The sequence below is a fragment of the Petromyzon marinus genome, chromosome 8 (genome assembly GCF_048934315.1).
Source record: "Petromyzon marinus isolate PM22_M1 ecotype Great Lakes invasive population chromosome 8, UKy_Petmar_22M1.pri1.0, whole genome shotgun sequence".
Taxonomy (NCBI): Eukaryota; Metazoa; Chordata; class Hyperoartia; order Petromyzontiformes; family Petromyzontidae; genus Petromyzon; species Petromyzon marinus.
Window position 1 is genome coordinate 13,494,564 of NC_133674.1, and position 18,044 is coordinate 13,512,607.

An 18,044-nucleotide genomic window follows, 5' to 3' on the forward strand; every position below is an offset into this window, starting at 1 on the left:
ACAACTAAAAGCCGATTGTATGCAAAGGGAAGCCGCACGAGGTTACAGCTGAATCATTCCGCTTACAGCTGAATTTATAATAAAGCACATCCACATGATTTAACAGGGAGAAGGTCATCGTAATGTAATTATTATACTGTGAAATCACATTTGTCACATAGATCATTACTCAATTTAATTAGATCATAACACTCCCGAGAGGCCTAGAAAGTCTCGATTCTATAGGATTTCTAACACTACAGCAAGAGGAATATTTGAGTTTGTGAAATTGTTTGGTATTACACGTTGAAATCATTGTCCCCTATTGGCAGACGAATGTCCCACTTGCAGGCCGGTGCGAAGTCACCTAGCGCCACACAGGGACAGCTGCCACTGGGAGTGCCATTCGCATGTTTGAAATGAGATGTGATGTCAGGCGCTTTGAGTTGCTGAGGTATTTAAGAAACCATATAATGAAGACGTTTTTGCATGGATGCCAACCGTGTAAAGATTTCCTTTATACACACGGCTTGTTTAAATGAGGTCATATACCCTCATTTCCAAGAATTGGTTGTTATAAAAAATACTATACTCAGAATTTTTTTTATTAGTGTTGCACAATTCCATTCAAGCATCGTTTTTTACAGCGTTTTTATTTTATTGTATAAACAGTTTTATGCATATTGAACATCTTGCTTAAACGGTCCACAAACCTCATAGGTGTATCTCAACATTAAATCCCCTGTACATGTTCTATGGGTCTTTCGGTAAAGCCACGTAGATAGAAAAATTATAAAATAATATCACGACGTTTCGATCGCAACACAAGCAATGGACACAGAGGAACGTGTACTTAACTGCACACGAAAAGACGATTGCTTGTGTTGCAATCGAAACGTCTTGATGTTTTTATTAATTTTCTATCTACGTGGCTTTACCGAAAGACCCATAGAATATGTATTCCTGCAGTCAGATTTCCCCTGTACATGCTTCGGAAGAATGTGACTGCTATGCATACTGCAGTGAATGCTTCAGCTCTGTCAAAACAACTTTAAAATCGATTTATCTTGATAAAAGCAGTGTTATGTAAGTGCGGGGAGATTTGCCTGACCATCACAGTGACTATTTTACAAAACACTTAACCTGCAACCAAATTAAAAGATAATAGTTACCACCTGGCTTGCACAGGGGAGCCCTAGGGGGGTCGGTGCCAGTGGGTAGATGCCGATACGCGTTGTCATGGTGTACATTCGCCCACTTGACTCGGGCAATGGCGACAGCCATGAGGTTTGTTTTCTTTAGCCCAGTGACACTGGTGCTGTTGCGCGTTCCCCAACATGCGCAGACGAGAGACCGCGGAGCGCGATGCTTTGTTGGGGGAACACGTCGTTCGGGCAGCTGGGCCTCGGCGGCATCGACGAGGAGATCGTCAAAGAGCCACGCCGCTGCACTTTCTTCGCGGGCAGCAGCGGGGGCCGTGCCGCGGGCCTCCGGGCGGTCGCCTGCGGCCGGAGGCACACGCTTTTCCTCATGGAGGACGCCACCGTCTACAGCTGCGGTTGCAACGACCTGGGCCAGCTGGGGCACGACAAGACTCGCAAGAAGCTCGGTGAGCCAAGGGGCTTTTGAGAGCTCTTTGTTGGAGCCACCAGTTGGTTGGCGCATGTGCCATTGGTGTCAGGGCTTTACAAGTTCCGGTTTCCCGAGTCTTTGTCTTTGATGCCAATAGCACAATTTTGATGTGACCATAATTGTGTGAGCAGAACAACAACAAAACTTCAAATGTTTGCGGAGTCGAGGCAGTGGTGATGCAGTGGTTGGCATGCTCTGCTCTAAACTCGGCGACCTCAGTTTGATACCCTGTCACCGCTAACATCAGTGGCGACTGATATACGATCCTGACCTTATCCCCCCCCCCCCCCACTTTACCAACTTGTACTGCCCAGCTGTGTGATATATGGTAATACGTGGTGAGGCCTTCATCCGTCCGTGGACTATAAATTTTTATTATTATAGATCTCCATTGCTACTCAAAAATCGGCCAATTTTTTCTACTATATGAGCGAATGTGTTAGTTTCAATATGATAGTGTGTTTTAATGTCATAAGTGCAAGTTGGGGAATTACTTAAAACCGCTCAACTATAACAATGCTCCCCAATGCTAACCTCTCTCCGGGAAATGGATGCCGTTTCATTGGTAATTATATGTTTTTTTTTATTATAAAGCATTGCAAGCACCCTGGTGTTCCAAACTGGTCTATGGAACCGTGAACACATTTTCTTACAGTTTATTTTTCTAAGTCAAACCTCTCATGAAGGGGGCATATCATTGTTATTGTTTTATTTAGCATTAGTATAATCTATTTACATTTTCCATCCACTCCTCACGAGTCATTTATTCATCCGGAAATATTGAATCCGTCATGTGGCGTTTATCCTTCTATCTTCATTGTTCATAATCATCAGTGGTCCTTGAATAAATGCGGATTAAAACAAAACAGTCCCATATTTAATAATTCGAAACTCATTGGTTGGGTTTAAACTGCTGAGTATTTCCAGACATGTTTCAAAAATATGTCTGGATCCATAATTTTTCCTGTCTGCTTTGAATATATATTTTTACGACGCAACAAATCTGACGAGAGTACAATTCGCATAATTTTGGTAACCAGATTTACGTGGAATATATCTACAGCGTGTGAAGCACTGACTACGCAAGTGAACTTTAAATAGTGTGTAAGCAGTGCAAGTGACACACTGTTTCAATGTGCAATGTAAGCAGACTAAGTCTCCCCTGCTTGTGAGCACGTGAGGTACAGCCCATACATGAATGCACGTTGTACTGAGCCACAAATCATTCGGTTAACCGATATTGACACGGCCGTTGTGCACACTCTTTGAGCATGAAAATGCACGCCAGCATTCAACTGCGTCATGTTGCAACGATTAAAATGTGGCTCGTCGTATTTGTATCTCGCAGTAGTTGTGCCTGAATATGCTTATGTGAACTGAATAAGGCGCAACTATAATGACACTACTGCAAAAGTCTTATTTAGGGCATGTCGTCTTTTTAATTCCATGTTTATTGAAAAAAAATGCATTCTAATCTTGGTTGAATTCCAGGAAATTGGAAAATAGAGAATCTGAGTTCTCTGAATATTAATATTGGTTGCCTTTCATCATCAGCTAGTGCCGAATACAAATCAGCAAACCAGTGGCTCCAAAGGCTGTGCCCTTTGAGATGCGTGTTGTTTATTTACAAACTATGTAATACTGTATATTGACCTAATTTTAGGTTTTTTGTGCATCTCTCCATCGCACTGGCGTGCTGTACTAGTGACGAATTGGCACGTTCCGTTTACGTGACAACCCTTACTAGTTAGCTGTGTCGGGTAGTGGCAGGTTTAACGACACATATATTTACGCGATCTAAACCAAAAAACCTCTATTATGGATTATATTGGTCGCGAAAGTCTCCATGTTAAACTATAAACACTGTGTTTAAAAGTATGCAGTATCCAGTATAAGTCACCATAACTTAGCATTAGGTTTGCTCAATTCACAGCATTGCAACAAAGGGTATGCACAGTACCACTTCAGCAAGCCTGTCCTGTTAGCGGGAGCGATAGTGAAACCCCTTTTGTCTAAAAAAAAAATGTAATTCTCTTGCTCATCGTCTATATTACACTGCTGCTGCTGCACATCCCATGTCTGTCTGTTGTCACTGACCAATCAGCTTTCCAGTGACGATCCGTCATTGCTAAAGGTTATCTTCCTGGCCTCCGCTCACCTCCCCCCACCACGATTGGTTGAATTCGAAATTGTCACCGAATGCTGGGACCAATCAACCCACTCGGTTTTGGCCACAGGGGCAAGTGGCACGAACAACTCAAACATGAAGTGGTACATGTAATGAAGTGGTACATATAATGAAGTGGTACATGTAATGAAGTGGTGCGTGTAAGTGGGAAATGTAAACGTTTGAATTGATGCTTCTGAGTTTTTGTCCGCCGTCATTTTGAGTGTGCGGTTCACTATGAGTGTTTGTGTGTAGTGTGCGTGTGTGTGTGCGTCTCTTGAGTGGTTGAGTGTCTGGTGGGTGACATCTGGTGAGGTGAGTTCGCGAGCGTTTGGTTAGTGTCAGGTGAGTTCTTGACTTATTTTATTTGGTTACACGAGTAAGGACCTGGGTGAAAAAAAGGAAGTCGCGCACTACTTTGCACCGCACACAACTTAACGTGTGGGTATCTTATATAATGGTGAGAAAAATTGCCCTCGACGTAGGGCCGACACCACATGTAGGTGCAGCCGTAGTAGGTCTGTGTGTCTGCAGGTTTGTGCACGCAAGCACTCACAAGTTACCTAATGCAATACACTTTCAGTGCTTCATAATCACTCAGACAATACCCTGTCTACGTAACAGCCAAAACACATATATCACAAGTGTTACACGCATGCATGAATTAATTCACGGGTGAAAAAAAACAAACCCCAAACGCAAACTCGGGATGCTTTTTGTTTTTGCTTGGGTTGCCTGTTCATTTCTAGCTCGTAATCTATTGTGTGTTTCTATACCCACGGCGTTGAATGCCATGAAGTGATTCATTGAGGTAGTGATATTAGAAAAGGTACTCTGTAACATTAAAAAGCACGAGATTACTTTAGTTTGTGTTAGGCTCCTGAGGTCATGTTTCATAATATGCGTAGCACAATCATTTCCTGAAATTTGATTTTGCTTTATAACTTGGGAAGATTAATCAATACATTGTCATAATGCAACAATTTATGAACTAAATATGACCACTAAAATAAGGAAATGTACGTTTCTGTCAATTTTAGCTGCATCCACTTTTGGCAAAATAAGTAGTGTGTAGTCATTTATTGTACAAATAAGCAATAGGATCTCAATAGATTTCTTGTCTGAAGTGAAACAGCAGTGTAATTTAGTATCGTAATAGTCTAGTGAATTTCAATAACACTCCATATAGAGCAGATCCACATCGCAGCATTACAAAAGATGATACCTATTTTCAGTCAAGAGCAGCCTGTAGGCTGCTTGTCAATACAACTTTAAAGTTGTACGAAATAAATACGTACTGTAGTCTGAGCTCCTTCAACAGAGGAATCGCACAACTACACAAATCCTCTCTCTCTCATGGCTATCAGACGTTGACATTGGCGTTTATCTCCTGAGCGTATTTGCCATACGCAAAAATCGGTCCACTCGCTCCTGTATTTATTACAAGTTTAATTGGTTTTTGATTGTTGGATTCCAGTGGGGGGGGGGGGAAGAATATTACCGCGGGTATTGACGTGTACATTTTTAACCGAGCAACGTTCACACATTCTATTATCTAAACTTCTCACATCCATGCATGTATCTCCTTTTCTCCAGCTCTTCTCTTTTTTACAATGTACTGTACATGTTTTCTTATTCGTATTTGTAAGGTGGATTCATTGATTGGAATTTTTTTTTAGATACTTGGAATTGGCAGAGCAGTAATTGATCAAATTAGTGTCTTGTTTGTATTTATTTATGGGTTTTCTTACATCTTGGCACAAAACAAAATTTTAGAACATCACCACCCACTGCCGTATATAGAACAATTATTTTACAACTGCATTCCTTTAATTGTGTGGTCCTGTGTACAGTCTGCACTGTTCAGGAATTTTCTTTTCCAGGAAACTCATCAAAATCCGGGAGTCAAAAGGCCATGGTAGGGAGCCTTTTATGTTGAGGCCAGGAAAGGTCGATCCTCTACTGCTGATGCCAGGGTCAAGGCTGGTGCCTCTAACCCAAGCCCTGGGACCAAGGCAACACCCCCGAGGCGGAGGTCAAGCACAGGAGCTGAGAAAATGTCCAAGCTGATCTCAAGGCCCAGAACTGAACTGGAGGACCTAAGACTGCTTACCAGTTTTTTTTAATTTGTTAACCAAGTGCACGCCGGGCTGTGTTTCCCTGAAGCTGAGAGTAGCGCGCCCTCACACGTACGTCTGTGTCTGCGCTTGTGCGACTACAGAACAGGTGAGTTCCTTGGACACTCAGACCATTTTGGCGGTGGCGTGCGGAGATTCTCACACGCTCGCCCTCAATGACAAGGGACAGCTCTTTGCCTGGGGCCAGGCATCCGAGGGCCAGCTCGGTCTGCCAGGAACGGACGAGATAGTGCGTGTGCCCAGGTGGGTACGAGCCTCCTGCCTTGCGCTTACAAGTTAGAGCTGGGGACTGATGTTGCTACTTTCATAAGGACACTCGCTTGTAAGGACATTGAGTGATGAAAAGCAATTTGTCCATTTGGCTCATCAATTGACAGGATTGTTCAGACTAGTCTGTTTGCTTAAAAATATCTCATCATCTATCAATTACCAAGATGTTTTTAATCAACTACGTTTTATCATACGTAAAGTGCCGTGAGATGCCCTGGTATGAAAGTCGCTTTATGAAAAAGAAACTATTATCATCAACAATGACTTTCTTTTTTGCTCTTTCCTTTAAATTCATGATTATACATTTTTCATTGGCAAGGTAGGTTGTTTATGCATCAAGCATAGCAAGCTTATGCCATGACATGGCGCGCGTGCAAAGAATACCTTTACAGGCTCCGAGACGTCCACTTTACATCGGATAGCTCCGCTTGAAGATGTGCTTCAGCGTTATTTTGCAATATTTGTATAAATAAAGGCCTCTCTGTGTGCCAGTATAATCTGTGTTCCTCAATTACTGTACTTGAAACTGCAGAACATTATATTGTAGATTAGATGCAGTCGTTATACTCATTTACTGTGTTGCAGGCATGTGAAGACCTTGGCAGAGGTACCAATTGTGCAGGTCGCCTGCGGATACCATCACTCACTGGCGCTCGCAAAAGGTACATTTGCAAAGTCACCGAATCTTTACACCTCAAGATTTACTTACACTTAGGTTAAGTTACCAATTAGATCATAACTGTGGCATGCTGGGAAGTATAGGCAGGAATAACCCTGGGCTTAATCCCCACACAGATTTTGCAAAGCACCGTGATGCCACCACTAAACTCCTAAAATGCATGTCAAGTTGGGCATGGTCAAAATGCAGCGGAATTTCTTTCATCTGCAGGTTACAAAACCACATAAACAGTAGGAAAAACTTACACAAAAAAATCTCAGGGATGAAATGAAGAATAATATTTTACAAGGGACCTTCATCAACACAGAATGCAGAGAAAGGTGTGCTGGCATAACAGAGAATGTTAAGCTGGTAGAGATTAGATTTTTATCAACGCCAATTTGACCACTTTAGAATCCACTTTGTCAATGTATATTCCAGAGTGTGACTTCTCTCTGAGCTTTAGCAATGCTGTGGAGAAAAAAAAAATCCACATTCTTTGGGATGAATCGTGATTTATAAATGATCATGCAATTTTTTGGTATTCATCAGAATTGGTATACATATATACTGTTTTTTAAAGTCCTACATTTATTTAATAACATTGTCTACTGGCCTATGTGAAATAGTAAGCTTTCAGGTAAGTAGAGTCATTATTTCCAGACTGTTTCTCAAGTAAATCTGGGATGCTACGTGCAAGCTGAATGACTGCTTCCTGTACAACCTGAATTAATGTGAACCTCTGTTTCTGACATGCCCAGATGTACCAACTGTTTTCTTTGTTAATGTGTTCAGAAAAAAACAATACATTCGGGGGCCACCTTTGCTGCCCTGGAGCTTCAAACGCCTGGCTTACATAAATACGTTTACAGAGACTCGGACATGTGTCCGAGGTCTATTCACGAGTGCACTGCTTGATGCGAGGACACAGAATCGTTGTTTAAATCGGTGCTGTGGAATAAATGCATTTTAATGAGACAGCACACAACATGATTTCACATTTTAAATGCCATATTGCTGTTCTGTTCGTATACATGCTGTTCCTATGTAGCCTTAACATGTCTGTAATTGAACTGTTGTACCAAATATTCACTCCAAGGTCTTGTCATTTGTATTATTATCCATGCAAACGTGACATCACAACACATGCTATTTGCAATAATAGGGCTCTTTAAATGATGATAAAGGAGATGAGTTTCTCATCACACAAAGATATCGTATTGATGTTTGCCAGCATAATGGCTGCATTCTCTGTATTTATATAAGCAACAGCTACTGAGTATTATAAATTTGCATATACTGGAACACAGTGAGTCATTCGTACAGATAATACCATAGGTTCTTTACTTTACCCCCCAACCCACAAATTAATAGACTGAACGTTCTATTCAAAAGACACTAGCACTCTCTTAATAATGTTCCAGCACTACATTATACACACGGGGTTGGTAAATTGGGGGCTCATTCCAGTTAAAGAACAGCTGACCTTGGACTCGAGAGTGAGCTACAGGATGTCCCTTTGCCACGCAGACATTTCTATATTAGCCGCCACGACATTAACTGAGCTTCCAAAGTCAGAGATAATTCAGCCTATTTATGTGCATGGCCGAATCGTATACTTTTATATCTTTTTCATTCTTCGACTACCAGACTCGTGTTAATAACACTGTGTAACATTTTTTTTTTGTTCCTGGGTAGTCATGTTATTTCCTAATTGCTTATGCCTCAAAAGTGCAGAAAATGGCTATTATTCCACACAAACTTTTCTTTTGTGACCAGAATAGTGATATTTTGAAATTTACCTATTTTCAATAAGAAAACAAGCGAATGTGTGTCTTTTTACAGTCACACAAAGTCAGAAATAAGCAATATGAATAAAAATGTACATGTATATATACTAAAGTAATACAAAAATGACTACAAAAGATTTAAACACCAAGGCGCACTACCACAGGCGGGACTGGCCACAGCGGACCGAGTTCTCTGTGGGCAGGAACAACGTCAAGTGGGAGCCACTGGTGGACCCCCGGAAGGTGCTGATGCCACCACTGCACATCAAATTGGGCGTTATGAAACAATTTGTCAGAGCTGTAGATAAGGAGTTGGCAGACTTCATGTACCTTCAAGACTTCTTCCCTAAGCTGTCTGAGGCAAAGGTCAAAGCCATGGTCTTCGTCGGACCACAGATAAAGAAGATCCTGGAGTGCAGTGAATTCCCCAAGAAGCTCACTAGTAAGGAGAAGTGGCTTGGAACAGCTTTGTCGCAGTGGTTCGTGGCTTCCTGTGCAATCACAAGGTCGAAAACTGGAGCTGGTTGAGACTGGTGAAGAACTACGACACAATGGGCTGTAGGATGCCCCTCAAAATCCATATCCTTGATGCTCATCTTGATAAATTCAAGGAGAACATGGGAGCGTACTCGGAGGAGCAAGGCGAGCGCTTCCACTAGTATATACTGGACTTTGAATGCCCCTACCAAAGACAGTATAACGAGAACATGATGGGAGACTACATTTGGGGGCTGATTCGTGAAAGTGATTTACAGTATAATCGTAAATCTCGAAAAACTACTCGCTTCTAAATCTTTGGAGTCATTTTTGTATTGCATGTTAATTTTGATTCAGTTGTTGTTTTTCTGACTTTGTGTGAACTTAAAGACACACACATTCGCCCATATTCTCATTGAAAATAGGTAAATTTCAAAATATCACTGTCCTGGTCACAAAAGCAAAGTTTGTGGGGAATAATAGCCATTTCTATACTCTTTAGGCATAAGCAATTAGGAAATAACACTTACTACCCAGGAACAAAAATTGTGTTACATAGTGTAATCAAGAGAGAATTTAAATCTGTTGACCAGATTACAAATCGACATGTCGACTTGCAGGTTCAACCTGTTGGCCGGGGAAAAAAAACACAATTGCTTTTTGAAATTGGTAGGAAAATAATTCACAATTCTGTTGATTGTGTGTGGCCATGCTTAACCTTGGTCTCAGGTTGGGCTTTGATATTAGGATGAATGACCTCCTCTGCTTAGGAAATGTAAAAGAACACGACTCCTGTACTTGCGCATTACAGCAGTGATGTACGCTTTACCACTGGGGTGTTACATTTGATATAAGTGGAACTCTGTAAATGTGGATTAAAATGACAACTGTGTTAAAACAACAAAACTCAAATTTGATCTGAAATTTTGCTATAACACTTAGCAACGATGTCGAGATTATAGACCACATCTGGGAAGACTTTGTTTTAAAACATTCTCCGGCGCTTATGTTTAACTTCCTGTGTCAGGTGAAACTCCAGGGCCCTACTACAAGCAACGTTTTTGGTGTTCCCTTTTTTTTTATGCCGCACGTATTGTTATTCTGCCGATGACTTGCCTTGTAATAGGGCTCATTACTCCAAATGGAAACAAATGAGCATATATGTAGACTCTAATATGTTTATTGTGCTGACGTGGCTGTACAGTACATGTGGCCACAACCCATGCGTCGCTTGATATAAAGCCGTATTTAACCATCAGTGGCCATTAGTGGCCATTCAAAAAGGCAATAATTTACCGACTAAAGGAATGCCACATGTATTGCATTGTTGACACTTGGGCCATCCGTTCTTATTATAATGTATGTAGAACACTGTCTCGTGTTGCCCCGAATGTGTCAAAATACACTGACAAGGGTGGCTGGCTGACAAGGAGAGATACCTACCTTCACTTTGAGTTCAGTTTAATTGTAGACAGATGCCAAGTGAAACGGCACAAATTGCCTGTGCCTCTTTTGTTATTCGGGGATAAAAACATACATCAAAGCAAAGGTGACTTTAAAGTAAAATGTGAAAATTTACAGACTTAACTTAATGAGCCATATTCCCATATGTTAGGGTACTTGATAGGCATTGTTATAATGAGGCCGTATGTTATCCTGACAACACTTTATCTTTGCCTCTTAATTTACAAAGCTAAACTATTTTTATTTTACCAGGTAAGGCCCACTGAGCTATATAGCTCTTTTTCAGAAGCGACCTGGCCACAAATGATAACTCAACGAAGTGGCTTATCACGTGGAAATTTATAGCAGCCACACTCTTAAACGCATGATTCAAAATGTGGAGGGAAAAACCGGAGGACCCGGAGAAAAATCCACACGACCACAGGGAGAACATGCAAACTCCAAATATACTGGTGTCAGGGTCACGAACTCACGACCTCCTGTATACCATTTTATAGCACCCAGTACTCCAATGGTATTTGTTTTTACTCTTTAACTCCAACGGTTACCGGTCTATTTTTTAATTGCTGGTCACCTTATGCGAAATCGATTTTCTGACCATTGCCTGCCATCAGTGAACTCGGTCTGAAATGAGCAGTCATTTGACATTTTGCTTTTATAGCTTGTAAACTTCAAGGAGCCTATAATAAGCACACTTGACAATGGTAAGCCATTACGTATCATATTGACGTATCATTAGCCATAAGGCCCTTTTAAATGTGTACAACACTTCGAGAGAGATGTCTTTAAATTTATTTAATTTTGCAATAATGTGCAGCATTTCTTGTCAAATGCTTGTTTGCTTCATCATCCTTACTTCCCCTTTAATTAAGGGGTGAGTAATCTAGCAGCTAAACATGCTCATCTCCTAAGACTGACACATGGTGCTGTAAAAACTATACATCTGACTAGGCTTATACTGTGCAAGGGAATTTAATCACATCTTATCTTTTTTATCACACTAAATCTCTTTTAAATTAACTTGACTAAGGAACATCGCCATATGATTGTGGTTCATTGTCACATTGAAACGGTGACAATGCAGCGACCTGCCCTTTGCAGTCGCACCTGTGTGCCGGAGCGGACGTGGTGGCAACGTGTGAAGTCGCTCGGCATCGTTTGAGACTGACGTCTGCTTGGTTGTGTGGTGGGGGGTGGGGCGCAGATGGTCGCCTCTTCACTTGGGGCAGCAACCGCTATGGGCAGCTTGGCGTGGGCAGCTTCGGGGGCAGCCAGCGGACAGCGCAGCTCGTGCACACCCTTCAGGGCGTGCCGCTGGCGCGCCTGGCCGCCGGCAAGGCCCACAGCCTGGCGCTCACTTGCTCCGGCGCCGTCTTCGCCTGGGGACGAAACAACTTTGGGCAGCTGGGCCTCAGCGATGAGATCGGTGGGTGGCAGCGCTTCGTGGGGGTTGGCTAAAAGGGGAGCGATGGGTCAATGAAATCGGCTCGTGTGCGGCTGCGAGGCGGATTATTATTGCTTGGCGGAATCGGCGGAGGTGGTGGCGGTGGCTTTGGGGATGTCTTCATTCAGCAGCGGGTTTACCATGGGTAATTATGGTGGTGGCACATTCACAGGTCTATGAAACTATGTAATACCTCTCAGGTTAATTCAGAATGTCAACAGTTTGTCACTGACAGAGGAAAGAACACTCGTGAAATTTCAGCCAACTGGCCTTAAAAATGTTAGGGTGTAAAGTATGACACAATGTAAAAATATAACCCCTCAGTGACTATTGGAAGCCCGTTTTTTCTAATCTGTCATACACTGTGCATCAACTGAAAGCAATATTACACTTACACAGGATGCCTACAGACTGAAAACAGCAGAACACTTATTTATACAGGACTAGCTTTACTACCCGGCTTCGCCCGAGATTTGGAATCTGATTTTGGATTAATACACGGCCTACGCGGAGGGTTGGGGGGGGGTGCGTGACGTTAGCAGGCACACTGCGTGACGCTGCCGCATGTGGGTGACATCACAGATGTGACGTCACCGCTCACTTGCCGTGCAAAATATTATATCCATTATTGCGCCGCCCCCCCCCCCCAAAATACTAAAGTTTTTTTGTTTTAAGCATTGTGTACAGTCTGGAAGCTACCCACATGCCAAATTTCAAGTTTGTAGCATGTTGGGAAGTATGCTAAACATTTCGAACAGACACATTCACAAATTTTCTCTTTTATATATATGGATAACTACAGACTATTGTATTCCATTTAATAATTGTGGTAATGTAGCTTCACTGAGCCGAGTTAACATTTTAAAAGTACAATCTATTTTCTTATTGTGTTCAATGCAGTGAAGTCGCATCTCATCAGTGACTGCTTGACACTAATTGTGTTGATATTTGTTGTCACCCTAGCGTAGTACAATATATGGCTATTTGGGAAATTTAAAGACTTTTTTTATTATTTTTGTTATGCGGCAAAGGAAAGTCGCACAGCACTTCAGCATTGGTTTTTGACCAAAGCAACCCATTGTGCACCATTTTGGTTGTGATAGGCGCTTGCTAAAAGCAGTTGCACCAGTCTGTTAATTCTTATGGGGATGTGTCTGTCTGTATGTGCACATTGCAGATAAGTGCTACCCTGCTCTACTGAAGTCTCTCCGCACACAGAAAGTTGTTTATATCTGCTGTGGAGAGGACCATACCGCTATTCTTACTAAGGTATGCTAAGCGTATATAGCCCAGTGGCATAAGTGTTGATGATCACAGACGAGCCCTGATTTCTCCATCCGAGTGGAGACGGCCGCAACTCCTCAAGGCCATGATTACATTTGTTGTTTGAAGAAGGGGTGTAGCGACCTACCCTTTTTTTCCAGGAATCCAGGCTGTCTCCTGAGACTGCTTCCATAGAGAGATGGATTTTCCAGAGAATGTATCCGAAATATTCAAAAATGCCGAGCCGAGCTTGTAGAAGAAGTGATAGGAAACCATTTTCAGAAGACTGGAGAATCTCCTGCCATCTGTGAGGGTCGGTGTCTTGGTGGACCACTAACCGTATTTATATATCGTGAATGCTTTTACATGTAACTTTCACAGCGTTAGAGCAGCAGATGCACAAGAAGACATTTTTTTCTTGCCAATGTTCTGTTAGTGGACGTCAGCCCACATAACCATTCATCACAAGTTGAATATATCACCAGTTTTGCACCCCATTAAGAAGTATGCTCGTGATGGGTTATGTTGCAATTGGGTAGTCAGTATAGATGTTTATTTGTGGAATGAATATTGTCAGCATAACTTAAAGTCATGCTAGGGAATGACCTTGCAAGTTGACACAAAAGAATCATAGTCAATGTAATTTCAAAAGGGCTCTCAATCATTACATTGGTCTTCATTCTGTTGAAGGGAAATCTGATTTGGACAATATATTTTAACTTTAACTCCAATATCCATTTAAAGTTAAATGATTTGTAAATAACTCCTTAATGCTATGATAGCGGGTTAGCTCAAGAAATGGTGATCTGGCTGAAACCATCAAACTTGCTCCACTGAATATCCTGGTTTTGATCCGACTGCATAGGTTTTGTGGTTGTGCGATGTAGCTTTCTAGGTGAATCGCATTGCAGAACCACCTGGTTTTAATCTTAGGAAACATCTTGATGGTGCTGGTTAAATAATATTAAAACACATTCACTGTAGGATCCACTTGGTCTCCAATCAAGTCGCAGATTTACACATTTTGGTACCTTGTGTTGCTGGTGCTTATGCATATCAAGTGGCCCTGTAGAAATCTGTTAAAACTCAGACAGCATGCTCTGAATTCTGCACGCAAGAACAGTGTTGTGTGTTTAATAACTAACTTTATTTGATACGATTTGAATTGATCGAGTCTTTATTAACATTGGCACATGGCCAAGGCTTTTTATATTGACGTTCTCGTGGATTTTTTAAATGTTTGGTTGGAGTGTGTTTTGAGTGGGTTTTAAGATTGACTGTTTTGTAAGTGTGGGTATGAAAAAGTAATCTACTGATGTTTACTGTGTTGAGCTTGTGTCTGCCTGTAAGCAATGAATGTATTGAGTCAAGGAGGAACAGCTAACAGCAGACCATTGCATGTGAATCTGGGACACTTGTCTAAATAGCTATTTTTAATTTGATTAGTAGACGTTAAGCAGGGAGCCACAGCATTGCATGGTGACACTGGGTAAATCTTATACCAAAACTGTGTAAGGTCCTCCCTATGTTATTGCTTTTCCGACACTTAGCACAGTGTTAAGGATGTTTATATTCATCTGCAGCCATGCACAATTTGATGTAATTTTCTTTCGTCATTGTGTTCAAGCCCAATACATTTTCAGAAGCCATAACACAGAAGCAGCACCAGGTGCATGATCACATCGGATCACAGCGGAATTTAGTCAAACTTCAATCTCAATGCTGGTTCAGTGAGCATTAATAGTAACTCAAATCATCACCTGTCATGAGTTGAATGGGTAAACTTCTGCTCTGCACCTGGATTTAATTATCGTTGTCCCTTGCATGCAAGGACGTTTTTTTTTAAATATAAATTGTGGGGCTAAAATGCATGAAGACAAAAATAATATTTCACGATTTCATAATGAATAGATAGAGAGAAAAAAATGTCCACATGCAAGCACAAACTTGATAATATAAATTGGCAGCAGCCTCTATCTTTATGATTGACACCTCGTGACCTTCCATGTAGAACGATTTCAAATCAAAACGTCAACAAGTGGCACTTAATGTTGTGCTTTCCATCGTCTTTGTTCACGTGCCTGGAGTCGCATGCGTGTGAATGCATGCGCAGGTGAACTTTATTGGCGTGTATTCACGTGCGATTGATTGCACGCGTTGACAATACATGCGCGCTGTGCCGCTGGCAGGAGGGCGGGGTGTTCACGTTTGGCGCGGGTGGCTACGGGCAGCTGGGCCACAACTCCACCAACCACGAGGTCAACCCACGCAAGGTGTTTGAGCTCATGGGCAGCATCGTCACGCAGATTGCGTGCGGCAGGTACGGGGGGCGGCTGCTGTGCTCTCTCTCCACCCTCGGTATGTGACGGCCGCTCGACTCCCTGCTGCTGTTGAGCGGAGAGTTAAAGGGGGATGAGGGAGTGAGAGAGCTCGTATAAGTTCACACTTGATCTCATTCCTGACGTTGATGGTAAAGGGTTTTTGACACCTTCTGCAGAGCAGATGGTGTCCTTTTGTGGAAGTCCCACAGGATCACTGAACTGTTGACCCCTTGGAACATGGCCTGATTGTGTGTGCGTTACCAACTGAAATATCAGCTGTTCAGTAAATTAGTATAACATTAATCACCGAGGGATTGATCAGAGGGCCGTGCTGTATTAAAAGTACACTGTCTACTGCCTCCCAAGTAAAACTAAATTATAAGCAATTAATGAAAATATCAGTCGTATATTAAATGTGTGTGTGCTTGCATTAAAAATATAGACCATCTTTGCTAACTTATGTACATTTATCAATGTCCCAGTAAACATGGAACATTGGACCAGCGTTAGTCCAACTTTGCATGTTTACTGGGGTTGTAGAAGGGCTGGAAACCTACAAAATATTGTATTCAAGCTTAAGTGGAGTATAGCAGCCCAATATTGCCACCAGCCTTAAAATAACAATTACATATATACTATTATTGTTCGTTTTTTTAAATTAAATTTTGTAGTGGGTCATTTTCATTTATTTGATTTGGGTTAAGACACCATCATGGGTTCGCATATTTTCTTTGTGAATGACTGTCTTTGGGCTTTTTTTCATACACTTATGAGACATTGACACAGCTGTCCGCAGGAGCGAAAGGACAGCTGCTGGAATCACGTATTCAGTGCTGCACAGGCTACAATGCCGCGTTGTTTTTTGTTGTCGTCGTCTGACTTCTGTGACACGCGAGAATGGCGCAGCGATCGCACCCAGCATAGTGACATAACGAGCCGGGCACTGTGCTGGCAGGCAGCACACGCTGGCGTTCGTGCCGTCCTCTGGGAGGATCTACTCCTTCGGCCTGGGAGGGAACGGTCAGCTGGGAACGGGCTCCACCAGCAATCGCAAGAGCCCGTTCACGGTGCAGGGCGCCTGGGTGCCACACAACGGGCCTTGCCCCTCCAACGTTGGTATGGGCTCGCAGGGCACGCACAAGTCCGCATCTCACTTCAACCCGGAGCTTCCGGTTTTGTGTGTCAAACTCTCAAACTCGGGGGCCAGATCCCTCTTTGAGTTTGTCAGGATTGTTTCAAAGTGAGAAATTGCTTAGTAGTTTCTAACGACAGGATCTGTAAGAGTGGTATGTGCCCTGTGCGTAAAAGCACCTTAAGGGGATAAGTGATGTGTTTTTTTTATTCAATTCGAAAAGGATAAGCATGCCATTACCACCAATGTAATGTTCATCTGTTTGTATTTGTTTAATGGCTGCTGTAGAGGTGAGTATGAACTCGCAGTCCAGAGTCTGAGTTTATATCTTGGAAAGGGTCGATTTTTTTTTTTTTCACCTAAAGCATATAGTCCGTTTATTTCCACGCACCCATATCACCGACCTATTGATTTAGTGAATTGCCGTTGTTCCAGGTCACGACTATGTTCAACAACGAGTTGACATTTCCAACACTGCAGTCAGTAACAGCCTCGAGTGGCTGCACAGATGGCAATAAGCCCATTACGTGCAACAAGTTCAAATCATAAAGTATACATTTCTACAAATGACATCCGTTGCATGTGTTGTATGTGAGATTCAGCATCAATATTAATCGATTAATTGATGCATTATTTCACCCATATACAGCAGTGAGGTTGTTTTCAGTGCTTCTTGTGGGGGAAAAGTGTGGGTATGTGTAATCCACATAACACATCTGGTCAGCATGGAAGATTAGTTTGTGTCTCCCTGGAGATTGGGATGCCATGTGTCCTGCGCTGACGTGTATGTGCGGGATGCTGCTATGGGCACTTCATTGCTCCGTGAAAATGTTATTTTGTCTATTTCAATTATTTACGGCAAACATTTTTTGGACCAAAGGATGCCGTTGTGAATGTTCGTTTTAATAAGTTTTGATCTCCCGTGAAGTTTTGTATTAGAAGGTACTGAAAAAGCAGGAGGATAATTGGCTTGTTTACCATGTTTTTATGTGTTGCTTTTCGAAAACGAGCATCCATTATACCTTCTGCCCAGATGTGTCTGCCAGCTTGTTGGCATGTCATGAAATTTTTATTGTCCTCTTCTGGAAGAGTAAAAGCTCTCATCGGGAGCATTCCTCATTTAAAAGACTCGCATCTTTTTTGTTTTCAGAAAAAGAAGAGTGCTGCATTGTAAAGAGAATATTTGCCGGAGGAGATCAAAGTTTCGCGCATTACTTTCCTCCAGAGGTAACGATAGAGCTTGTTTATGTAAATTTCAGTTCCTGGTGGGGAAACGTACAAAAGGATATGAGAGAGTGACGTAAGACGG

The 18,044-nt window shown here is 42.2% G+C and overlaps 1 protein-coding gene across 2 annotated transcripts in view; it reads left to right on the forward strand.

Annotated features, from left to right (window-relative positions):
* HERC4 (HECT and RLD domain containing E3 ubiquitin protein ligase 4) overlaps positions 1-18,044 on the forward strand; it is a 60,277-nt gene that overhangs the window by 12,009 nt on the left and 30,224 nt on the right. For both annotated transcript variants that reach the window (XM_032949751.2, XM_032949753.2), the window contains exons 2-9: positions 1,325-1,588; positions 6,000-6,159; positions 6,772-6,848; positions 11,780-12,001; positions 13,197-13,288; positions 15,472-15,602; positions 16,559-16,719; positions 17,886-17,962. In XM_032949751.2, coding sequence (XP_032805642.1) covers positions 1,345-1,588; positions 6,000-6,159; positions 6,772-6,848; positions 11,780-12,001; positions 13,197-13,288; positions 15,472-15,602; positions 16,559-16,719; positions 17,886-17,962 — 1,164 coding nt within the window. In that variant the 5' untranslated portion in view covers positions 1,325-1,344. The remainder of the gene's footprint in view (positions 1-1,324; positions 1,589-5,999; positions 6,160-6,771; positions 6,849-11,779; positions 12,002-13,196; positions 13,289-15,471; positions 15,603-16,558; positions 16,720-17,885; positions 17,963-18,044) is intronic.